The sequence below is a fragment of the Erpetoichthys calabaricus genome, chromosome 18 (genome assembly GCF_900747795.2).
Source record: "Erpetoichthys calabaricus chromosome 18, fErpCal1.3, whole genome shotgun sequence".
Classification (NCBI taxonomy): domain Eukaryota; kingdom Metazoa; phylum Chordata; class Cladistia; order Polypteriformes; family Polypteridae; genus Erpetoichthys; species Erpetoichthys calabaricus.
In genome coordinates, this window is record NC_041411.2 from 9,107,113 (window position 1) to 9,134,225 (window position 27,113).

At 39.9% G+C, this 27,113-nt stretch overlaps 1 protein-coding gene across 2 annotated transcripts in view; it reads left to right on the forward strand.

Moving 5' to 3' along the window:
* The window catches only part of glt1d1 (glycosyltransferase 1 domain containing 1), an 80,163-nt gene that overhangs the window by 20,138 nt on the left and 32,912 nt on the right, over positions 1-27,113 (forward strand). For both annotated transcript variants that reach the window (XM_028824021.2, XM_028824023.2), the window contains 2 exons: positions 6,584-6,620; positions 10,054-10,110. In XM_028824021.2, the coding sequence (XP_028679854.1) occupies positions 6,584-6,620; positions 10,054-10,110 (94 nt within the window). The remainder of the gene's footprint in view (positions 1-6,583; positions 6,621-10,053; positions 10,111-27,113) is intronic.

The following is a 27,113-nucleotide window of genomic DNA, read 5'->3' on the forward strand; positions in this document are numbered from 1 at the left end:
GAGTGCAGAAAGGGCTTCTTTCTCATCACCCTTCCATACAGATGTTCTTTGTGCAAATTGCGCTGAATTGTACAACGATGTACAGATACACCATCTGCAGGAAGATGTTCTTGCAGGTCTTTGGAGGTGATCTGTGGGTTGTCTGTAACCATTCTCACAATCCTGCCCATATGCCACTCCTGTATTTTTCTTGGCCTGCCAGACCTGCTGGGTTTAACAGCAACTGTGCCTGTGGCCTTCCATTTCCTGATTCCATTCCTTATAGTTGAAACTGACAGTTTAAACCTCTGAGATGGCTTTTTGTAGCCTTCCCCTAAACCAGGAGACTGAACAATCTTTGTTTTCAGATCTTTGGAGAGTTGCTTTGAGGATTCCATGCTGTCACTCTTCAGAGGAGAGTCAAAGGGAAGGAAGCACAACTTGTAATTGACCACCTTAAATACCTTTATATCTCATGATTGGACACACCTGTCTATGAAGTTCAAGGCTTAACAAGCACATCAACCAAGTAATCAGCATTGAGCAGTGACAGGCATTCAAATCAGCACAATGACAAGGGGACCCACATTTGTGCACAGCCAGTTTTTCACATTTGATTTAATTTCATACAACTAAATACTGTATCACTAAAAATCTGTTTGGAAAACACAGCAGTACTCTGATGTTCCTAGGAAATGAAAGACATACCACTGTTATCTTTTTTGTTGAAAGGAGAGTCAATTATTATGCAGGCTGAGAGGGGTTCACAAACTTTTTCACATGACTGTACAGACTGACAGACAGGTGTTGGATTTTATATATAGAGAGATGTAGTGTTACATTTGAATATTGCAGGACAGCTTAATACAATGTTTTTATAATGACCGAAAATAATTGTATACATTTTAATCGTTTATTGTTCTGTATTTTAAACTTAATCTAGGGTGTCAGCATCAAGATGGTCATGTATATCTATTATTGTCCTTTTGAAAATATTGTCTGGTCTAAATAATTCACCAAACAGTAATTCTTTTAGTTGTATATGGTCATTATAGTATGATTAATTGTGTGAGCTAATCAACATACAACATAGCACCATCATTAATGAGTAGAACTACTGTACTTTACCCCGAGATGTCTGCCTGCCTTACCTGAGAACCTCTGCTCGTGTCTGGATGTGTGTAACACTCGTAGAGGGACATTTTAGGCTTAGCTCTTTGCTTGGTTAATCAACTTAAATAAAAGAGCATCGGTCATTTCCTCAGGTTTTCTTATATGCTATTAAATTTCTAAAATTATAGGGACAGCTGTAGGAATTCTAGATGATAGCCAACACAACATCTTTGCACAAGGCTTTGTACCTGCAGTGCAATATACTGTATTTTTGCTATGTGTTATCCCAGTGTTTCTCAAACTGTGTGCCGCGGCACACTAGATTTGCAGATGTGCCGCGGGAGTTTCTACAAATATTTGAAATTGATACAGGTTTTCAGAACGCTACACGTGCAGCGTTACACAGGTCTGCCTACTATTAAATTTTTATCCTACGTTGCGATGACGTCCCCACTTGCAACGACCAGTAATAGTAGCCCGCACTCTCCCCTTTTCTCTGCCCTGCTAAATCGGAACGCTACATTTTGACGGAAAGGGGTGTTAGCTATTCAGGTTATGGAATTTTCCACTATACATATATTATTATAATGACTAAAATGTAGGCCGCCCTAGCAGATGCACAGCAGTTTTTGAATTGGTAACGATAATAATAAGCGATGTGTTTCATTTAAATTTAGGTGTATGCTAATAATAACAAATTATCAATAAGCGTTACTCATTGTTATCCATGGAGAAATACGTTAGCAAGAATGAAACTGCGAAAGCGTTAAAAAAAAAAGCAAGGAACCAAACGAAGGTACAAAGAAGATTACATCGGATATGGTTTCATATCTTCGGGACCTGAAGATGCTCCATTGCCATTCTGTCTGATCTGCAATTCAGCTCTGTCGAATGAGGCGCTTGTTCCAAGCAAATTGAAGAGACACTTGGAAACAAAACATCCAGCTGTAAAAGCGCAACCGAAGGAATACTTCGAAAACATCAGGGCTCAACAAAATAAACAAGCTAAGAAACTTACGAACTACCTAAAGCTGCCAGAAAAGGGATTGATTGCAAGTTATAAGGTTGCTCAGTTATTAGCAAAACGCAAGAAAGCGCATACAGAGGCTGAATCAGTCATTGCACCAGCTTTAGCAATAGTTGTTGAAACTATCCTTGGACCTGATGCCGCCGAACAAGTTAAGAAAGTTCCTTTGTCAAATGATACTATCTCGCGCAGAATTGAAGACTTATCGTCAGATTTACAAGATCAAATCTGCGAACACTTTGACGCGCCTGACGATGAAGTGTCTCTGTTGTGGTCTCTTCAAGTTGATGAATCCACTGACGTTAGCGGCAAAGCCCAGCTGCTAGCTTTTATTCGGTTCATAAAGGATGAAAAATGTGTCAACGAATTCTTATTTTGCAAAGACTGACAAACTACGACCAAAGGCGAAGATATTTTCAATGTGGTGAACGAAAACATTTTGCTCTTCAAACTACAGTGGAAAAACTGTGTCAGCGTTTGCACCGATGGCTGTCCTTCCATGCAGGGAAATAGAAAGGGATTCGTCACTCTTGTGCGTCAAGAAAATCCAAATGTATTAGTTGTTCACTGCATGATCCACAGAGAAGCTCTTGCCTTCAAATCTTTGCCGAAAGATTTGATGTCTGTTCTGGATCAAGTGATTACAGTTGTAAACTTCATCAAATCTCAACCGCTTGCATCCTGACTTTTCTCTCAGCTCTGTGAAGCAATGGATTCAGACTACAAATGCCTCCTGTATCACACCAGCGTTCGTTGGCTCTCCAGGGGAAAAGTGTTAAAGCTTAAGTTAAGTTAAGTTAAGTTAAGGCTGAGCTGATTTCATTTTTGGAGGCTGAAAAAAAAGACTTTGGATTTTCTATTCATGATGAGATCTGGTGGGTTAAGGTGACATTTCTCTCTGATTTATTTGACAAATTAAATTCACTGAATTTAAGTCTTCAAGGACCATCGGAAAACATCACCACTGCATCCTCAAAACTGAAGTCATTTGGTGAAAAATTGTCGTTGTGGCAAAGTAAGATCTCGAAAGGAGTCTTCGACTGCTTTCCTACTTACAGTGAATGTGCTTCAAATAAAGAAATCACCCCCGAAATTCTGTACACTTTGACACACCTGCAGTCAGCATTGCAGCATTACTTCCCAACAGTTGGAAGTAATGAATATGGATGGGTCAGCTATCCATTTGGAAACAATGAAGCTACAAATCTTACAACTGAAGAAGAAGAGCAGCTCATTGATTTAAAAAACGATGCAGTTCTTAAGTCAAGTTTTGCCGAGAAAAGCCTGGATGTGTTTTGGATTTCAATCAACAAGTTATATCCTGCAATCAGTTTAAAAGCAATCAAAATAATTCTTCCATTTGCATCTTCATGGTTTTGTGAGTTTGGATTTTCAGCACTGACTGAAATCAAGTCTAAGAAAAGAAAGAGACTTCTTACAATAGACGCTGAAATGCGAGTTTGTTTGTCGACTTTGGAGCTTCGATTAGATCGCATTTGCTCTCAAAAACAGGCACATCCTTCACATTGAATGTAATACTTAAAAACAGGTAAAATAATTTTTCATTTTATTATAAAACAACTGTTGTTCTTCCTGGTGTGCCGCGAAATTTTTTTAGTTTTTTTACTGTGCCAACAGACAAAAAAGTTTGAGAAACACTGTGTTATCCTAAGTGAATGAAACTCAGTTGTGGCAAAATTAAGTTTGATTTTTTTTTCTTTTCAAGAAAAATATTTTAAAAAAAAATCAATTAATCGTAATGAATATTTATATAAAAGCAACGAAAAACTGGATGGCAAGAAAGCTCAATGCACAATAATCTCAGGGGGCGGGAAACAGTCAAGTTTACAATATTACTTATGGAAAAGCAGCGCTAGTCGCTAGCATTGAGTAACTTTTAATAAAATAAGAATGATTTTGTATTAGAGATTTGTAAAGTAACGTTCTAGCAGTGATGAAGAGAGTGAATTAACATATAACTGATGCAAAGAAGGAAAAGAAGGGTCTCCACCGTGACCACATCTCTGAGATGGAAAGTAAGCCGGGCCTCGCTGAGTTCATGAAGAACTAATCAGAATAACTATAGCTGTGTTTCTTGAGATAATTAGAAACCTAATGGCCAGGGTGATATGTGGGTGATATTTGAGACATCCATCTGTATACCTAACCCGCCAAATCTAGTTTTAGTGTCCTGAAGAATAGAAGCTTATTGAGGACCAGTCCTGTTGGCTTTACATGATATTCACTGTTCAGTGGATTTCTTCAGTTTACAAAAATGTACTTCTTAGTGACCAATTTGTTTTGAAGCACAAATAAAACACTTTTTAGGGTCATAGTGGTACTTTGCTCATTCATGTTGCATTAATCTCATCTTTTACAAAAGTTAGTCACATTTTGTTTTAAGACTTGACTTTAAAGTACATTTGCAAGCAGGTGAGCCCTGCAAACACGGCTACATTTACCTTGTAAGTGGTCAACCACTACGTCATTTAGCCTAAACCCTCTTTCTTGTAGCACCCTTATAGCACCCTTGCATTTCTTAAATGACCATTCTGTGATAACACTGTATTGTAAAAATGCACAAATGTTAATCATCTCTTTGTTTAATTCTAATTTACAGCAATTAAGACAATTCAATACACATGCATTGGCCTAAAAGGAAGCTCACTTTCAAAATTAAAAGTAGAAAAGGGGTGCAGTAAAGGATACATTTTCTAGCATATTTTTATCAGTCTTGTGCTGACAAGTTTTATCATTTAAAGAAACAGGGGTGTTGAACTCCGCTCCTAGTGGGCCGCAGTGGCTGCAGATTTTCATTCTAACCCTTTTCCTAATCAGTTTTCACTGCTAATTAACTCCTTTTCCCTTCATTTTCATAGCCCTGTTTTTAAGGATTCAGTCCTCTGAATTGATTCGTTTCTTCATTAACTGGCAGCCAAACAGAAATGAGATGTGAAATGAGTCAACAGATGACCAGCTAAACTGGAATGTCAGACTCCAGCCAGTTTCACTCCAACCAGTTTCTTAAAGAGAAGCCAGTTCTTGCTGTTAATTAAAGACGTTATTGAATATCAGGACTTGTTGCTGCTCTCATTCTGCCACAGCAGACTGACAATTTTCTGTTTCTTCGATGACCACCATCAAGATATTTTGGTGACCTGAGCAGACCAACATGACCGAGACCTTCACCTTTCTTTATTTTCAGGTGAGCTGGTCATGTGGCGGCTTGTTTTGTGTGTCATTATTGTTTGGCTGCTCGTTAAGGAAAAAGAAACAACTAAGGGGTCTGAGTCACGTCAATTAAAACGAAGGCAAAACGAGTTAATCAGCAGCAGAAATGGCTCACTAACGAATAAGATGGTTAGAATGAAAACCTGCAGCTACTGTGGCCCACCAGGACCGGACTTGGACACCCCTGAGATAAAACATCAGTTCAAATGTTGGCTGGATTTTTATTGGTCTTTTCTAAGGGATCCACGAGGTTTATTAGTATTGGGGTCCTTTAATTTTAGTTGTGTGCAGAGTTTTCTTGAAACTTTTTAATGCCTTTTTTGCTTATGGTAAATAAGTAATGTAGTTGCTCTTCATGTGCGTGCAATGTTGTATGGCACTCTGTAGTGAATATCATATTTAACTACTTAAACGCTTACAGTTGTTGCTATACCTAAAACCTGTTTCATATGCCACGTGTTCTGCTCTGTCAGCTAATGTTTATTTTTTTTTAAGACTAACGTCAGACTTCCTTAAAACATTAGTGGATTTTAATTCTGTGATTTACCATTCAATCAAATCTCTGGTATTGTAAGATGCTGCGTGTGCTGAATTGTCAGATTAAGCATACAGTAAAGGCCTGGCAGAGCATTAAAAAGGAGGACACCCAGCATCTGGTGATGTCCAGGAGTTCAAGACTTCAGGCTGTCATTGCCAGCAAAGGGTTTTCAACCAAGTATTAGAAATGAACATTTGATTTCCAGTTACAGTATTTAATTTGTCCAATTACTTTTGAGCCCCTGAAATGAAGGGATTGTGTTCAAAAAATGGTTTAGTTGCCTCACATTTTTATGCAATCGTTTTGTTCACCCCACTGAATTAAAGCTGAAAGTCTGCACTTCAACTGCATCTGAGTTGTTTCATTTAAAATTCATTGTGGTAATGTACAGAACCAAAATGAGAAAAAAGTTGTCTCTGTCCAAATATTTATGGACCTAACTGTATGTGACTTTTGTATGAAGTACAGTTTTGGAATTGCACTACTGGCCTGTCCTGTTTCATAAATTAAGAGTTTAAGAGCTTTGCAGTAGATCCATTCTGCAGAGTTAATACTGATTTGGAGGTAAGCCCTCTGTGGTGTTTTTGATTCAAGTTTATTAATATTGATTTTATTCAGTTGTTTAACAGGCTTAAGGTTTGTCATGTGATAATTATGAACGTCTTCGTATTTTAATCCACCTTTTAATCTTAAAGCCCTTCCACAGGAATAAAATATATGTTCAGGCTCAAGGTAAGGTCTTCAGTGACGCCGTTCATGCTTGCACTTTTTGCTTTAGCTGCATGTGGGGTGGTGGTCTTGTGTGCTTTTTGCATTTTTGTTTTTGCAGTGTGATGAAACCCTTTTTTTTTTTTTTGCTTGACGTTTGTCGTAAGTGGATTTTGTCATAAGCCCTAAAGTGTCGTTGGAATGTGAATTTTATTTGGTACTATTAACCCAGCATGCAGAATTCTCACAATGGAATTAAAAAGAAAAAAACCTTGTAGGTGTGTGTATAGTTTTTATTTTTGTCTGGTGTGGATCTGGGGGTAATTAGAATTAGATTTAGCTACCACTACCACTCAGCGTATAACATCACAATACTTGGGTCACAATGCAGTCTTTGCTATTTCTTAATGTTTGTAATTCAATTCTGTGATATTGCAGTTTATTATTCCCTTAAAAGTTGAAGTCAAATGTTTGCCTATAGAGAAATAACAATCTAATAAACCAAAACACGAACAGAGCCTTCAGCATGGGAATCTCTGCAGCACCGCTAACATTTGCATTGTGCCTTCAGTGGGAATGTAGAAACAATTTCTGAAATAAGTAACGATTAAAATGCAATTGGAGCTGGGGACATGATACTTGCCCTGACTGTATCAATGTTATTTTGTTGCTGAAAACGTGCAGCACTCTATTGTATTCACCCAAGAGGTGTGTGCAAGTAAAATAAAAGTGTGGCAGCTGAGCTTATGAGTCCTGCTTTGAAAAATCTGCTCAGTCTGAGCTTTGTGTTGTCAGTTTCATAGTGGAAGTGACTTCACTACAAGACCAGGCTTCATTGTAGTGATTGTTTGCAGTAGAACGTATATACTGTATAATATGTGTGTGTGTGTGTGTATCAGCCACAACATTAACACCCCCTGCCTAATATTGTGTATATCCCCATCATGCCACCAACATACCTCTGACCTATTGAGGCATGGACCCCACAAGACCTCTGAAGGTGTCCAGTGGTATTTGGCACCAAGACGTTAGTAACAGAACCTTCCCCTTGGCAATATCTTTCGTAAATATAACATTATCTTCCACCGTTACGCTGATGACACCCAGCTCTACCTCACTAGCAAACCCACTGTTTCCTTTCCACCCTCCTCACTTATTGATTGCATAGCAGAAATTAAATCCTGGTTTTCTTCAAATTTTCTTAATTTAAATAACAGTGACAAAACTGAGGTTCTCCTCATTTGTACAAAATGAACATTATCCAAAACTGATCATTTTTCCTTTCCTTTTCTGTCTCCCCTTCCCCACAGATGTCATCTTTGACAGTACTTTATCCTTTCAGTCCCACATCTCCCGGTCTCCATATTTCCACTTGTGTAACATTAATTGTATTCGTCCCCTCTTTTCTTCCCCCCAGCACTTCTGGGTGTGGCGGAAGTGCTGAGGTCCAGGGTCCTACTGGTATTTGGGTGCCCCCTGGCGGTGACCACGGGCCCCTACAGGGTCAAGCTTCCCAGCTCTGTACCCGTGGCCCCCAGGGCGGTCGCCCCCTCGAGGTCTGGAGGATGCACAAGCCCTTCTCGGGCGTCCCGGCTGGGTACCACCCCCATCCGGGTACCACAATGCATACATATATACATCCATCCGTCCGCATGATCTAAAAGTAAATATGTATCATTAGATCAGGCAACCTTCTCCCATTGCTCCATGGTGCAGATCTGACATTCATGTGCCCATTGTAGGCGCTTTTGATGGTGGACAGGGGTCAATATGGGCACTCTGACTGGTCTGTGGCTACGCAGCCCCATAGTCGCCAAGCTGCTATGCACAGTGTGTTCTGACACTTCTTTCAAGGCCATCACTACTTTTTTCAGCAATTTGAGCTACAGTAACTCTTCTGTGAGACTGGAGCAGACAGGCAAGCCTTCTCTCTCCCACTAGAATCAGTGGGCCTTGGGCGCATTGACCCTGTTGCTCGTTCACCAGTTGCCCTTCCTCGGACCACTTTTGGTCGATACTAACCACCACACAAGACCTGCTGTTTTGGAGATGCTCTGACCCAGGTGTCTGGCAAACTCACTTAGGCCCTTGTCAAAGTCTGTCATGTCCTTAACATTTGCCCATCTTTCCTGCTTCCAACACATCACCTTCGAGAACTGACTTTCCACATCTTGACAGTTGACGTTGTAAAGAGATAATCAACTGTACGTTATTCGCTTCACTTGTCAGTGCTTTTAATGTTGCGGCTGATTGGTGTGTTTGTTTGTGTATGAAGTGAAAGTAGGAATTGGCACAAATTATATTGGAGGGTGTATGTGACATTAGATATGAAAAAGTCTTGCTCAGTGCATACCTGTGTGGCTTCAACTTTGTTCAATTCCAGAAATAAATCAAGGTATTACTGAAAGACTGCTTTATTAATTTTAAGCCGTACATCAATATTACATTTTTATTCCAGTTCTTGTTACAGAAAAGGTAAGCACAGATTTACCAGGCCTTGCAAACGTTAATACCTACTCGTCAGCTTGGGTACCAGAAAGTCTGAGTTAAATTTGAGCTCTGCTACTGTATTTTAGTTTCCTTTAGGTTTTCTGGTGCCTTCTGCATCACAAAAATGTTGCTGTTCTGTTAGTTGGTGACTGTAAATACAGTAAGTCCGCATAAATAGGTGTGGGTGTATGCTTAAGTGTGCCCCGAGGTGGTCTAGCCTTCTACATGACGTTAGCTGTATGTTTTATGCATATTCCCATCTGGAGGTGCTCAGACACCTGGGATTCTATAGAAAGAAAAGAAAAAAGACTCTGAAATGGTATCAGGACTACAAGACACATCACTGTGTCAGTGGGCTTTATGTGTAAAATCACACCAGAGCTGTCAAAAGTGCATGTTTGGGAAGAAATGAAGGGGAATTATTTAAGAGGTGGGGTGAAGGTAAGTAACTTTTCCTTCCGTTCTTTACATCTACTAATTATTGTTGTGCGAACTACAGACGACACTGTTGAGGCAAAGGGATGAAGAACCAGGTTTCTCTGACTGCTCATGCTAAAGGTTAAGTGTTGTTGAAGATAAACATGGTGACCTTTTAAAAGATTTTAAAATGTCACCGAATGATAATTTTATGCATCATTCCAGTTTCCAGCAACCAGACAAACAAAGTGTGACCCAGGAATTTACATCTTTGCCAGAGTTGGATGGCTGTCTAATCTAATGTGAAGCATTTTGATTTTATATTGGCCAAAAAAAGTAAATAGGATAGCAAGATGGGCCATCTTCACATAAGAAACTGGGAGGGGATCAGGGGATTTTATTTGGATATATGCTTAGACTGCATGCAAAAGGTGTCCATGTTGTGGAGTATGTAATATAGTAAAGCAAATTTATACAGATTTGCAAAACATTTTATATGCAATTAATTGTTTGCCATTCCTTAATTCTGTTTTCTGTTTTAAAAATTAAGGAATTGAGGCAAAAGACTGCCCATCCTTCAAGATGTCAGAATTCCTGCAGAGCACAGGTAACAAAATGTAATTATTTATTTATATGTGAGAATATCTTATCAAGTTCACTAATGTGTAACTGCCCATTACATCAACATGGGAGCAGTGGAGCGTAATTTGCTAACTGGAGGTGAATTGCTGTTTTTTGAAATGCGTGCACATTTATCTGTTACTATGTTTATTATGAAACATCTGGACAGTGCAGTAGGCTTCAGACAGTTGTGCCCAGTTTACATTTAGATTGGTGCGAATGTTGTGTACATGTAATGTCATCGTGGACTGAAAACGCCAAGGCAGTGATTAAGCTTCTTTTGTTGATCCATTCATTGACTTCTGTGAACTTGTTCTCAGTTACATGCAGACTCCAAATAATATATTAAAACATTTCCTGTCTTTTCTCGCTGTATGTCTATATTATTTGTGAGTCTGACAAGTTTTGGGCTTAGACTTAGACTTAGTTCCTCCCGTGCATTTCCGCACATCGGGCAACAAGCGTCCGCCAACAAGGTCGATCCTCAGCAATAGCATTCATATTTTGCCAACTGATGTTGATGTTCTTGAGGTCTTCATGCAGGGTTCTTCTCTAGGTGATCTTTGGTTGTCCAACATTCCTTTTTCCCCCCGGGAGAACCCAGTACATCGCAATCTTCGGATGCCGATTTTCTGGTAGGCGGAGAACATGCCCTGCAAGGCGCATTCGGCGCTCGGCGAAGATTCTTGAAGATGGAGATGAAGCGCTGGGGTATGCCATAGAGTGCGGCTATGCACCACAACGATTTACGGTGGATACTGTCAAAGGCTTTTTTGAAGTCGATGAAATTTATCAGGAGCGGTTTTTGGAATTCGGTGCATTGCTCGATAATGTTCCTGAGCGAAAATATCTGCTCACTACACGATCGTCCTTGCCTGAACCCTGCTTGTTCTTCTCGCAGCATTTGGTCTACAGTAATCCCTCACTTATCGCGGGAGATAGGTTCCAAGGCCGACCGCGATAACTGAATTTCCGCGAAGTAGGGACACCATATTTATTTAATTATTTAATGTGTATTTGGACGTTTTTAAACCCTCCCTGTATTGTTTACAACCCACCCTTTACTCTATTAATAACAGGGACAACTGCTTAGCAATATGAAATCGGTAGATAAGTTTACACTTATTGTATAGCGAAGTACACGTAGCTATATATGACGTGATGATGGTGATGAATATGCTGTGCAGTAAAAATGATGACGATGAAGGTGATAATCCCCTGAATGCAGTAGCAAGAGCATGTTAATGCTGAATGAGTAAGATGAGACTTCCTGGTTAATGCAGCACTCCGTCGCTGAGCCAATCAGCAGCACACAGGAACTTAACTGCATGCTCTGATTGGGTAGCTTCTCAGCCATCCGCCAATAGCATCTCTTGTATGAAATCAACTGGGCAAACCAACTGAGGAAGCAAATACCAGAAGTAAAAAGACCCATTGTCCGCAGAAACCCGCGAAGCAGCAAAAAAATCCGCGTTATATATTTAGATATGCTTACATATAAAATCCGCGAAGTCGTGAATCCGCGAAGTAGAGAGGGATTACTGTATAGCGTGTCGGAGTCGGTTTAGCAGAATGATGTTTTTGGGCTAGTATTACGTTGTCAACCAGTGGCCATTCCAAATTATAGCATAAAAATATGAAGCTTCCCTTTTTAGAAAATCCGGTCCTGGAGGACCACCGTGGTTGCAGGTTTTCATTCTTATCCCTTTTTTTTAATGAATGAATTCATTTTAATTGAATTGTTTTTTAAGATTTGGTCACCTGAATTTCTTCATCGTTCCTCTGAATTGTTTTATTTCTTTCCTTAAATGGCACCCAAACAGAAATGAAATGTGAAGTGAGTGAGCCAACAGAAGGCCAACTATGTCAGGACATCAAACTCCAACCAATTGCTTAATTAGGCGCTGATTCTTGTCGTTAATTAAACCCATTCTTTAATTCTGTGACTTGTTGCTGCTCTTGTGGTGCATTAGCAGACATTTCTGACATTGTTGATTAACCCTAACCCTAACCCTAATTTCTATGAGCACTGTTAAAATGTTTTGGGGACCTGAGCAGACCTAGATTCCTGAGACCGTCATCTTTCTTTACTTTCAGATATTGTGTTGTGGACACCAGTTATTTTGGCTCATTTTGTATCTCATTATTGTTTGGATGCTAATTAAGGATAAAGAAACAATTAAGGGGTTTGAGTCTCCAAGAGCAAGTCAATTACAGTTAATTCAAAGGAAGTTAATTAGCAGCAAAAAAGTCACTAATTAAGTAAAGGGTTTGAATGAAAAACTGCAGCCACGGTGGTCCTCCAGAACCGGAGCTGGCGACCCCTGCTCTAGAGCACAGCATCAGTATTCTACATACAGACAGTGTTGTTTCACTTTTACCTGTGGTACGACACTAAGCACATCTTACACACACACACTTGCATATGTATAAAGCTGATGTAGGGATTGCCATTAGCTATATAAGCCATTGCCATTTGAAAGAGCCCTCCGTGAGAGCATTACAGCTCTTCCATAACATAAAGTGTTAATTGTGATTCTTTAAACCATAATAAAATGGGAATGGAGTTGGCCGCTTTACATTCTGATTTGACTGCTGCCTTTTGTCTTGCTCAGAATTCCATTATAGCTGCCTAAGAATTTCCATGTCAGATTTCTGCCACGAATGCAATAGCAGCTCTTTGCTGTGATTATCCAAAATGGAGCAGACATGTACCGGTAGTTTAGGTTAGGTTCTGTCAGGGTTGCATTTGAGAACCCTGTTTGTTTGGTCGTGTGTGTCATCTTAACAGACAGACTGAATGGTGCTCCTGTTTTCAAAGGTTTTTTTGTTGTCGCCTGATGAGCATCTCCCCGTTGGCTCCGTTTTTGTCTCTTTCCTATGATATGCGTTTTAACAGTAGCAAAAGACCACACTGGTTATGAAGGGTTAGCATGACTTGTCTGACCCACAGATGTTGGGGCAGGCGGATGCCCCTGCACTGTATCTTCAGTGGGAGCAGCCTTGGACGGTGCAATACCTCTCCCTGGACGCTCAATGGCTGGACCCCTGGGTTGGAGAGGTGCCTCGGGTTCCCGCAGGGCTCCACGGGAGTTGGAGTTGGGTGCAGCCCTGTTGGGTTCCGCAGGCACCGCCAGGGAGTGTTGCAGCTGGGACTCCTGTGCCCCGGTGGGCCACGTATGCACCACACCTGGAAGTGCACCACAGGTGAAGAAAAATAAAAGTCTTTGTGTTTTTACACGTGCCTCAGTGTGAGTCTGTGTCGGGTCGGGCGCAATACAGTGTCTATATCACAACGTGTTGCTCTGGTTAACTCTTGAGCAGCTAAGATGAATTGTTTTATTGCCAAAACTTTTAGGCTTACTTTGGCCAACTGCCTTTAGGGTTACTTTGAGGGGAAGTTTAAAAGTCTTAAATGGTTTCCAGCCCCCTCTGTTTCTGTTGCACTCTGATTGGGGAGAAGAAGTAGCATGACTTCCAGATTGTCCACCATTAGTAAATGAACGACATTATTCAGAACCTTCTGTTGCTGATTTTTAAATTGAGCCCTGTGAGGTAGTTTTCATTCTCAGTATATCACGCTGCACAAGTGTCATGCACCTCCGATTAATAACCTGGCAAAGCAGAGCCATTTGTCATCAGCCCCCCCAACCCAGCATGAATAATGCTGATTGCTGCCTGTGGCCAGACACTTCTTGATAAAATATAAATGGGACAGCTTTATAATAAGAAAGACATGCTATTTAAAACTTGTTTTTCTACTAATGTGTTAAAGGTGTTTTTTAAACTTCTGCGCTGATGTAAAGGTGAGGAATTATTCAAACATTGGAAATAAATGGGCCATCTGATGTCTGCGCCTATCTAAATTACAAGCCACAAACAGACAGAGAATTATGCATTACGGGTTATTTGTTATCAGCAGTTGCCTGTTATTATTTGCCCTGTCGTTCTTCCTGACACGGTTGAACTTTAATATTTCGTTTAATCAGTGTTTCTTTATGTGTGGCCTACCTTACTTTTGTATTTGTTATTGTATTGTTATGCTCATCACCATTTTAACGTGATTGCGTCAAGCACCGCTAATGTCTTTAATAATCCTTTTGACTTAGTAAGAGCCGAAAGCATCCAATCAGTGCTACACATGTCAGAGTTTATTAAAAACCAAGTCATGTTGTGTGCAGTTACTAAAAGGCATTATTGGCAAAAAGATTTTTACTAGATAAAAACGTTTTAACGTTCAGCCTGATTGATAGATGCCATTCAGATTGAGTGACATTCTGTATTTTCAGCTGATCAGTTTATCATTGTATAGTGCTCTTTGTTGATTAAGACACTGAGCGTGTAGACATATTAACAATACAATGTAATACAAAAACTATAAAGTATTAAACATTGCAGAATTTGTGTAAATAAATAGCTGTGTGTGGTCTATGGGACGAAAAACAACCCAAAGACTCCCTAGCAGTTTTACTGCATTGGTGAACTTGCAAAGGTGTCCGCTGAGTGGGCCGGACGGGTCGTATCTCGTACACTACCATCTGAACTTAGAAATATTGAATCATTTTCACTTTTCAAATCTAAACTTAAAACTCATTTGTTTAAGACTGCTTTTTCTCTTTAATTACAATTGCTCTGTCTGATTTTAATTTTTGTATTTTAGTTGTGTTTATAATATGTGTTTTAGCTATTGTTCGATGTCCTTGAGTGTTTGAAAGGCGCCTACAAATAAATAAAATGTATTATTATTATAAAAACAGATGTGTAGTTGAGAGCAGCTGTGGTCCAAATTGAGTGGGACAGGCTAGAACTGGTCTCAGGCAAACGTATGGTTGCTCGTTGTGTGAATGTACAGCATGTGTGTACCACCTAGCTGAGTTTGTCGTTTGTCTGCTTGGGTTCAATGACAAGTGAGGTGCATGCAGGCGCCAAAAAAATGTAAAAGTACATGCTTGCGCCATGTCACCAAATGCAAGTCACACTTGTAGAAGCTGCCGCAGAATTCACACCAACTTCCATGGTTGTGGTTGAGTGTGAGGAGAGTGGACTGCTCTATACATACAGACGTCTTTCATTGTGAGAACTGAGGTGCATGAAAACAAAAAAATCCTACGATGGGCCATAAGACAAAAATAAACTTCTGGAGGGTCACATTTGGAAGACAGAAATGAGCAAATGAAATAGTCTGATGTAAACAAGAACTTCCTCACCTTCTGTGTTGAAATTAGAGAAAAAAAATCTATAAAGCTGGTTATCACAGAGAGTATGAATCAGAAACTACAAAGAAACCAAGCTTGGTGATGTTGTGGTAGAAATCAATATCTCTCTATTATATAAAAATAATCCTGTGACGAGACGAGACTTTTTGGAAGATTTTTTCAAGTCCTGTGAGTTGAGACTTTGGCCATGAGATTTTTTTCAAGTCCTGCCCTCCTCTCAACCATAGAAAACCACACACACGGTCCTCTCACCTCTCATTGGTGTGAATGCTTTTGTCAGACTCAGTTCCTGCGTACTCAGCTCTTATAAATTTTAACGTTTTCCTCACTTTGAGTTGCCAATTAACGATGACTTATTATGTCCAATTCTTATTGAAGAATTTCATCACAAAGGGTTATCAACAGTAAAAATGAGTACATGCGCAATCCTAGCACCGAGAAACGATAAAGTCAAACGAATTAACACCAAAAATGTTGATTGGTTACACGGCAAATAGGTTAAATGCCTATCAATAGACTCTGCTGAAACAGTTGGTGGTGATGGTGCGGAAGATGAAAACATCAACTAACAATATCATGAAGAATATCTACAACCGTTAACACTATCCGGTCTTCCACCGCACGAATTACTAAAGAAAGAAGGACGTATCCAAGAAAGGTAATGTAGTACATCTTCTGTGGATAACATTAGACACCAAAGGAGCTCCTCATATGCCATTCATATTAAAATGTTAATAGTTTTCCGTTAGAAAAGCTTTTACAAAGACAATTTACAAATCCCAGAGCTAAACATTTGAAAAAGTCTTTTTTTTTTAATAGAACGAAAGAAACTAATACGGGCAGTTATACTTTGCGTTGTCACGATGAAAGTCCAAACACAGAATCACAATTAAATGCGATATTGATGAAAAGTTAATTTAAAAAATTGTTTTTAATGAAGTGTTACAGTAAAAGTGTAAGTTTAAAAAGTTTTTGCTTGTTAATTTCAAAGCCAAACAGAATGAAATCATATTACGCAACGAATACCTCTAACGCAACATGAAACATAATTTAGTTTCCAATTATTATGTTTTACTATTTTTGAACATGGTTACCGGTAATTACTCGCTGTAATGTAAAATAGTAAATTGTACATCCGCATCCCCATACGTGAGCGGTAGAACCGCAAAGAGGCTAGTGCGTAGCACAAGCACGGGGGTTGCCGAGCGAAGCGAGCAGTGGGCAAAGCCCCCTAGTCTTAAGTAAAGAAAGAAAATTATCCTCTAACACAGCGTTTCTCAACCTTTAAGTATTTGCGACCCGAGTTTTTATAAGTTTTAATCGCACCCCCCTAAGGTTTTTTTTGAAAGGAGCCCACTAATACCAATTTGTTCTTTTTTAATTAATGATATATCATAGATGCATATTTTATTATGCCTATTTAACTTTTATCGACATTTGTCTAACTCTATATTTATTTTTCTAGTATCAGAATGTAGTTTAAATTAACTTGTTTTGTTTCAATAGATGTATTTTTCATATTTTCGATTCTTGTTATCTTTTTTTCCACATCTTTGCGCCCCCCTTTTTGTTACTTCGCGCCCCCCTAGGGGGGCCTGCCCCACAGTTTGAGAACCACTGCTCTAACAGGACAAATCGGTAATCAGGCAGGAGAAAAGCTTGTCCATCTACTCTCCAGCTAATGCTTGAACATGGAGCATTCATCTACAGCATGATCAGAATGGTCACATATTAAAGGTGTAGGTCTATTTTATAAACAACTGAATTTACATAACCGTGTCAATCAGTGCACACATTTACTCTGCTTGGATGGTTGGTTTACACCCAAGTCTGTATTTGATAAAAGTCTATTTTGATACATTCTGATTTTTCCGACCCGAGCAACTGGACCAGGCCAAGGGGACGTCCACGTAACACCTGGCTGCAGCAGATAAATGGCCCATAGGGTGAGATTGGACTGGGTGTCTGCAGGATCCCGAGCTGTTTCATCTCTATGGTGTGTGCGGCAACATGCTGCTACCTGTGCACGCTCCCCGACCTGACCTGACCCGACCTTGTGCTCTGTGAATTGAGCCACCAGCCTTGAAATGTCCATGTATGTGACAACTGTCCAGAGTTGTTGAATACAGGTCATCTGATCTCTTAGTCATCCTTCAGTACATTTTGGGGATTACATTTTGGTCTCTGTTGTTCACTTGACCTGTATCTGGTTTCCTGATATGCCAGAACAAGTTTCTGACACATGTTAACCCTTTATGCAATTTCTTTAAGACAAATGCTATGTTACCCTAAATTTATTCTTCCACACGTTATCAAAATGTTTCTCTATATTCAGTATTTAGTTAAAACCGCTAAGAAAACCATTAATAGAGCGAGACCTAAAACATTCTTTTCACCGTTTTGGTTAATCGCTCCACAGACCACAGTAATAAGTCTTTTGTCTGCCAACACAACAAAGAAATGTTTTGTAATGGAATGCCTCTTACACCAACTGTTGACACCCCTTGCTCCCTCTTTTGATGCTGATTGGTCATTTTATTACATTTAGTTTTAGCACATTTAAAGAGTGGCCCCAAATCAAAACATAATCTACTTGAGCTGCCTCTAAACGAAGTGCAAAATGTTTGCCTTGCTTTTAGTTATATCACGCGATCTATGGACATGAATTAAAGTGGAATTTGTTTTTGTATTGAAAAAAAATTGCGTGGCGTATTGAAAACAAAAGAACATTTGCTTGATATGTTTTAATTATGACATGATAAAACTGGGCCAATATTAAGTGCACCACATGGATGGATATGCATTACATTTCAATTTCGTTAACACATTGGATTGCATTTAATTTTGGTATAAATAATCATCCATAGATAAATGCCTAACAAGACGAGAAAGCATCAAAACAGATCTGAATCTCAATGGTTACAAATAATAAAATCATTTTCATATAAACCCTGTGTGATGTCCGGCAGGGTTGGGATAAACCCAGTACTCTTCCCTGACAGGGAGGTCAGTGTTGTGTAGATGGACAGTGGTGAGGGGGGCTGCCTCCCAAGAGTATAGATAGATAGATACTTTATTAATCCCAAGGGGAAATTCACATACTCCAGCAGCAGTATATGCTCCCCCAACACACTGGGTGGCAGCCTTCCTGGGCCAGTATGCTAATTCATGTGCCTGTAGGGCATGTTGGGAGTTGCGGTCCCATGGGGTGGCCCTGTTGTGCTCTGTGGGTGCAGACAGGGGGAGCTGTCCCTACTTTCAAGAGCTTTTGCCTGACCGGGAAGTGCTTCCTTCTTGACACCGGAAGTATTCCTGTGTCGGGCATAAAAGAGGCCACCTGTGCCCACTCAGTAGTCAAGAGACTGCTTGGGAGGTGTAGAAGGAGAAGCTTAGTGCTTGTTGTGCAATCTAGAAAGAAGGAGACTGAAGCCCTGTGGAGGCATTGTGTGAAATAAATGCCTTCTATTTGAACCCAGGACGCCCCCTACAGACCACACCTGCTAACATAATAATTAACATTTAGTTAGTTGGCAGAAGAAAGAAGGAAAACAAAAAACAAATAAGAGCAATCCTGGAGAAAATAAACCTCAAAGAGTCCACAGTCGTTTATAACAACCACCTGACTGCTTTCGCTCTCCTCATCATTCTTCATAAGCCCACAGTGATACCAACACCTGTATGAACTACAATAAAATAAAAGACGTAACTGGAATCCTAAAGTTCCTCACCACTTTCTCTCATTCCATTCCCAGGAGCAGCTACTTCACACAGCTGCAGTTGTACCAAGGACCGAGGAAGAAAAGTCAATTATCTCAGAATCCAACACAACCCCAGAAAGAACATCATGTTGGGCCTCCTGTCACTCACACATTGTAAACCCGTCCCAAAGGTGTTCAAGTTTCATCGATTAACTGGGCCCTCATGGGAGTGTCGGTGACGGTGTCCTGCGATGTCTTCTCAGGGTTATTCCCTGCCCTGCACTCCGTGTTGCCACCTCCTAGAAAGCCTTTCAGTTATTAATAAAAAAAAATAACTGTCAAAACATTCAAGATGCTGTGATGTGTTAACAAATGTGTGTAACTTTAATGGGCACTGGATTCGTGATTCAAAGTTTCCCTTTTAAGCACATGTACAGTCATTGGGTTATTTGGTTTCAGTGAAGTCTTTAATTGAAAGTGTGTAGCAACGTTCATTGTGAAAGTATTTCCATATTATGGCCCTTGAAATTCTCACTTCCTATGCCTTTATGGGGTGCCCAAGCAAAATCGAGAACCGAAATCTGCTTCTTTCATAAGCGTTCAGACCTCTGGTCTCTTTTAGTTTTCAATAATTACTGTGATAAGGATGTGGCTTTTTAAAAATTTTTTTATTTACCCATGTACCACCAGAGGGAAAAACTGGAGCACCCTGAGAGAAACCCAACCTCACCAGACTTCACACAAATGACGCCTGTAATAGTGTTAATTCACTGTGCCGCCACTTCTACAGTGGAACATTGTGAATCTTCACTAAATCTATGGCCATGAAGCTGAAAAACATTTGTTTAAAATAGTCAGAGGCAAATTAGTCAAAGTGCTTACATTGGGAAAAGAGTATAAAAGGTGATCAGAGTGTTTAAATCTCCATCTGAGCAATCTTGGCCTAATAATCAGATAACGGGAGCTGCATCACACCCAGCAGAGCCAGCCTGCACACGGACATCTCCTCGCCACCAAATAAACAATGAGTTACTCAAAAATGATCTTCCTAAGACCTGTGTGGTGATATGAGACAGCCATTCAGCTTCTAGCCATGACTCAAAGTGCCGTGTGTGGCGGCAGCGAGGTGTACTGGCAGCAGGGTCATGCGGTGGGACGGTTCACACTTAGTAGTAGTGAAGAGGAAGCGGAAAAACCGCACTGCTGGAAAATAACTGCTGAAATACGACATCCTCCACTAGTTCATAAGGATGGCCTCACTGCAGTCGGGTTGTCAAGCTGACCTCTCCGAGTTTGCTCCTCTTTTTCCACCTTTAAATCTCCACCTCTTCGACGAGCTTTTGTCTTCTGTGTGCTCTTTTTTATTTTTTCCTCCCTGTCTGTATGTAAAGCGACCTTGGGTTTGTGAAAGGCGCTCTATAAATGCAACTTATTATTATTATTATTATTATTCAAGTGACGCCGGTCATATTCCGCTGAAATTGAGTCACCTTTCCTTACAGCAGTGGTCATGATGGCCTGTTGTGATCTGAAACCGCAGTAAGGTTGTTTTCAGAGATAGTAATTTACAGGGAAATTCCACTTTTGCAACCAATGAAATAGATAGATAGATAGATAGATAGATAGATAGATAGATAGATAGATAGATAGATAGATAGATAGATAGATAGATAGATAGATAGATAGATAGATAGATAGATAGATAAATAGATAAATAGATAGATAGATACTTTATTAATCCCAAGGGGAAATTCATATACTCCAGCAGCACCTTACTGATACAAAAAACAATATTATATTAAAGATTGATAATAATGCAGGTAAAAACAGACAATAACTTTATATAATGTTAACGTTTACCCCCCCGGGTGGAATTGAAGAGTTGCATAGTTTGGGGGAGGAACGATCTCCTCAGTCTGTCAGTGGAGCAGGATGGTGACAGCAGTCTGTCACTGAAGCTGCTCTTCTGTCTGGAGATGACACTGTTTAGTGGATGCAGTGGATTTTTCATAATTGATAGGAGCCTGCTGAGCGCCCGTCGCTCTGCCACAGATGTCAAACTGTCTAGCTCCATGCCAACAATAGAGGTCCATTAGGGGTCTGGGCCTCCTAAAATCCGCCACCAGCTCCTTGGTTTTGCTGGTGTTCAGGTGTAGGTGGTTTGAGTCGCACCATTTAACAAAGTCATTGATTAGGTCCATATACTCCTCCTCCTGCCCACTCCTGATGCAGCCCATGATAGCAGTGTCATCAACGAACTTTTGCATGTGGCAGGACTCCGAATTGTGTTAACAATTGCTTTGACAAGTTGAGACAAAACAGTGTGTGTTGTCATAATTTTTTTTTTGCCTTTAAATGAACTAATGACCATCATAAACACATTGATGATTTGAAAGGAAAATAGAAAGTGCCATTTATTGGTGAGAATTTATGTGAAGAAAATGACAGAAATTAAAATACAATAAACTTAGTAGCCATTAGGGATGAGGGGGATCAACTAAATGTTTCATTGGTGTCACTAGGAGGAAGAGAAGCAAGAGAGACTCGGCACCATGTCAGCTGTCATGAGGTCATGGCATTGGACAGATCACTGGCACTTCACTCCACAGAATGGCAGCAAATACTCTGGGCACAGCCAGAAAGCTGAATTGTGTCTTGGGATTTTTTTACTTTCTGCATAATTTACATACGGAGGAATTGTTTTCATGAAAAATTTGATCAGAAAAACACGACATCCTATTCCAGAGCATATTTGAGCCACTTCTGGAAAAGTTGCATGTCCATGGTGAACGTGCTGTGGCCACTGCACAACTGGGCTCATTCTGATGAGATTTGCTAATCCACTTGCACTCGTCAGCCTTTAAGAGCCCATTAAGTTTTGGGTCAGTTCCTAATATTCAGCTTCAGGCTTTTTAAGTTTATAAAGAAAACTACAAACAACAGCCAAACGACAGCTCAAGACTTAATACAATTTCACGTACACATTCAGAACTTTGAAAGAAAGCCTTTTGTGAATTTTGAACTTAAGCCAAAACTTTGAGCTTTCAGCGTTCAAAATGTTTGAATGCAGCAATCAAAGAAACATTAAATACAGTTTCTAACCAATTCATTTATTAGATATTAAATTTCCAGGATGTAAGTTTTTCAAGGCCAGTAAATACTTTTTATTTAAAGGTGTTTTCTGACTTTGAATTTTAAACTTGGCACTTGGGTTTTTTCTACTCCTTCTCCTCTAATTTATAACCTCTGAAATGAAAGAAATCAGGAATTCAAACAAAATTCACATAATTAAAGGTGACCCAGATGTAATAAGTGTATAAGTTTAACATGTCACTGTGGTGAGTGTGCTCTGTGCAAATATATTTTATAAATCTGCCTTTTTCTACTCATATATACAGTTGACACAGAGCCAGATATCGCACAGGGCTTCATCATTTAGAACTGCTAGGCAAGAAGTATAAGACAAGACAGTTAGGGACAACTGGGAAACGGGCAGTCAGGCCGAGGACTGTTATACTATTTCTTGTGTGTCAATCTCAGCATGAAACTGCATCCTCTTTGCCTTGTTTGGAATGGCATGACTCACCTAAGTGGGGGCCTGCACATGGGAGAAAGAGTATATAGCCTTGGCACATTGCCCGGCACACCTTTGAAGCTCACAGACGGATGGGAAATAACATCATCCGATCCTGAAAATCCTTCCACTGCACGGTGAAAATGGCAGACTCTATACATCGGGCCCGCACTCCAAAACTGGGTTCTTGCCATTGGCTTCCTTCGTCTGTTATACAGTGTTAGTCATCATTAAACAAAGCTGTTATTTCTCCTTTGTGATTTCTTACCACTGTATCACTGAGGGAGGGGTATCGCCTTTTCATATTATATCTATACCAGTAACGATGTACTGACTGCATGATAACGTGCAGTGAATACACTTGACTTGAGCATTCCTAGTTTTCATCCTCTTTCTCTGTACGTTTAGCATTCGTTTGCTCAGAGGTTGATGTGCTTGCTGCTTCCTGAGCAGCTCTTATTTACTCCACGCTAGTGACCCGCTTCTTCTCTTCTTTAGTCAGCATCTTTTTACGTTATAACTGATTAAGTCAGTGTTTGTGTTGCAATTACTTAGTACGTTTTCTTTAATTTTTCGCTTAAGCTGGCACTTAAGTCTTAATTCTGCCTCAAGAATGATTTAAGATATGAAGAGGCAGAGGAAGTGATGGCAAAGGTGGTAGGGATGAGAACGGCGCCCGCACACATTCGCCACACTGGCGCCCTGCTGGCCACTGTCGAGAGTTGATTCTACAATAAAATAAAAAGAGGAATAACCTTGTAGGTCAATCACCTCCCTGAAACCGGATAGTAGAGGTCACGTAGTATCTGCATACCATATTTCAGGTCAATCGGTCAAACGGTTTGTGAGCGACAGGTGATTTAAAATCCTGGACAGACAAACGAACAGCCATGGTAGTGTATTATGTATAAAGATAGATTCAAGTTATGTAACACACCGCAATTACAAAAGAACTCATTCCAACAAGGGAGCTAACGCCCCCTGCTGGATACACCAGTTCATTAACTAATTGTTCAAAACTGAGCCACATATTTCATATATGAACATAAATTTCAGTGCTATTGCGTCTGCTGGACACTTTAGTAAATTCACACCGTGTGTAAACTCATACTGTAAGTGTGGAGGAATCCCTGGGTAGGCCACTTTAGGCCATTTAGATCTCTAGCTGCCTGATTGTATTAGCGTGTGGTTTATATTTTTGAAATTTTAGTAAGAAAAGATTGTGAGGTTCCTCGGGCAACTTGCACAATGCCAGTGTCATCAAATTATGAAGGTTATGAATGGTTTCTTGGTCATTCATCTGGGATCCTCCTTGAATGTGGCTAAATAAAATTGAAGCCAAAGTTGTAACATAAGTGTTCCTTATTAGTAAAATTAATTTTTCTGTATCTGAAGTCACCTCTTTGCATACGCACTGACAGACTGGTTTCTGTTTTGCTGCCTGTTGGTACGTTATGCATATTACTCATAACAGTGCACTTTCTCTATTGCCATGCTGGCAATCTAGTAAAACTCGCACTTTTAATCAGTCAGCTTGTCTTTCTGTGGTTGATGAGCTTGTGAGATTGTGACGTCAGGGTGGCAAGTGTTTGCAGTAAGTGGACAGCTTGTCTGTCTTTAGTCTGAGTGCAGTTATTGGCAGTAGTTTACATTAATATCATGATTTTCAAGTGGATCATGTACGCCTATGCTGTCATGAGTAACTACCCTCTATGAATAAGTGTAGGTCTGTGTACAAGTGTGCCCTGCGACAGACCGGTGCCAAGTCCCAACTGGCACCCAAAACTACTAGGACAGGCCCTGGCTCTCCATCACCTGAGCTGTATAAGTGAGTTTGATGGATGGATGGATGGATGGATATTGACACTCAGTTTTACAAGTTTAGACTGCTGTGGCCACCAGGGGGTGCCCCAGAGCGCCGAACCCCAGACACAGCTCAACCAAACACAATTTTAGATACGATAAAAGGTAGTTTAATGTACATTGATTTCTTTACAGGATTCAGTCAGTCCAGCACAATAGTAGTGCACAATTGTTCACCTTCCATTTCCTTCCACCATCACTCCTCCACGAGTGTCGTCCACTGCCTCATGACTCTGACTCCCTGATGTAGAGGAAGCAGCTTCGCCAGACCTGGGAGTACTTTGGGGGCCACAGCACTGCACGTCAGAAGCACTTCCAGGCCTGGAGGAAGCCTCCTAAAATAGTGGTAGTTTTCCACTGCAGCTCCCCTAGTGGCACCAAAGTACCACAACAGGGCTTCCTATCAGGACTACAGCTACCAGTGTGCTCTGCGGATGTAAAAATGGGAGTTCCACCAGGGGGATGCTGCCACCCTGTGTATATGGGGAATACATGGCCCTGGGGAGCAGTCTTCCTCTGCCCTAGCATTATGGCCGTCTGGTCAGAAAAGGTATTGATGACTAACCTGGCTGCGATGCGTGTCCTTTCAGATCCTTCCATTGCGGAATCACTTCCATGCAATGAATCGCCTGTCAGTCCCTCTTTTATGGCATTCACAACGATTAAACCTTCTTGATGGAGTTCCCTGAGGCGTCACTGTTTGGCAGGTGGCTGAGAAGCTGTGCTGTTATAGACTATTGAACTATGAAAAGTGTGAAGTTGTTTGTTATTTTCTATTTTGGATTATAAAGTTAACATCCTGAACCTGTGATCTCCAAAACGACACATTTCATTTATTTTCTTTACAGTTTATTTTGTTTATGGATGTTTTTTTTTTTATGTTTTAATGTGAATCTCATTGTTTTCATGTCAGGTACGAGTAATCTTAAACTAATTAACAGAAAGAAAGAGGGAAAACAGAGTATGTGGTACTAACCATTCTGCCTGTGCTTGTTTTTCTTGCTGAAACTGTCAAGAATGACAGACATGGTCTCTCCTGCACATGGATGACTGTGAGCGGACAGGTCACTAACAAAAGAAAGCTGCTGTTTTGAGTTGCCAGGTTGAGCTCCCACCATATTACCCATGTCCATGGTTGTTTAACTTATAAAATGAATTGTCAGGCTAAAACATGAATGAATGGATGCAGGTTTAGGTGGATGTAGATTCAGAGAAAAGTTTCTTCTAAGCCATATATTTTTTATTGTAGTTGTCTTTCTCTCTTGTCCTTTAATGGAGAACTGTCTGTGCTACCCATCTAAGACGGCCTGAAATCTAAATAATCAACGTAGACCTCAGCATTAGGATTTACAGTGCACCATGCCATGCATGTGTCTCTGTTATATGTCATTTGGTGTGGGATTACTAAAAGCAGCGATAGAGAGATAGATAGATAGGAAAGGCACTATATAATAGATAGATAGACAGAATAAATGCACAAATGAACTTTATTTGACTCTTTACAGAAGCTCTTTAAATAAATAAATAATTAAATGTGTAAAAAAAATATATATATATGGTTGAAATAGTTTACTGTCAAATAATACAAAGTGTACACAACACGTGTTACGCCCTAATTCTGGGCTCATCAGGTGTACACACTCTACTGCACTCCCTCTCGGGAATCGAACCTCGGACGTCAGCGCTAGAGGCGAAGCCCCTAATGTTGCGCCATGGCGTGTGGTTCGTTTATTTGACAGCATGTAGATCAGGGTAATTACATTCACGGCATTCGTAGTCTGAGTCACAATCTGATTGTATGGGTGGTTACCTACCCATACAATCAGGTTGTGATTCAGACTACGAATGCCGTGAATTTATATATATATATATATATATATATATATATATATATATATAATCTATTATAAAAAATGCTGTCCTGGAAAGCAAAAAGCAAATCTACGATACGTGATCTTCTCTGAAGACATTTTAAAGACCCACGATACCAAAGACACGCCCTACTTACAATCTATCAAATAGGACAATAGGCAGCAAAACATTCAGTCTTGTGAATGATTTGAGCACACACAGATCCAGGGCTCTCAACGCATATAAAGCGTATAAGGTACGTTATAAATTAAATGTCGACATCTATCTATCTATCTTCTCTATCTATCTATATATATATATATATATATATATAACTATTTATATATATATATATATCTATCTATTTATATATATATATATATATATATATATATATACATATATATCTCTATCTATCTATCTATATATATACATCCCCGTGCTTTGCAGCGGCGAAGTACTGCTTTTAAATTTTTATTAAGAAGAAAACCTTTTTAAATTGAGTGAAAATATACCAATAAAAATTTGTTAAGGATCTGTTTTTTTGTGAAGTTGACTTCACACAGCCTCTCCGCTGTTTTATAAACGAACGTCATATAAGGTCTTCCTTTTTCGTTGCTTTGCCAACGGAAGCAGCCTTTTTATTTAATCCTGTTTTTACGATTGTTCTGTTTGTATATCACATTGTCAGTTCAGCACTCCGGTTGTAATATGAGCAAGCCGTGCAAGCTTACTGTTGAGAATGCAACGTATAGTTGTACAGGAGAAAAGCAATCTTGCCTCAAAT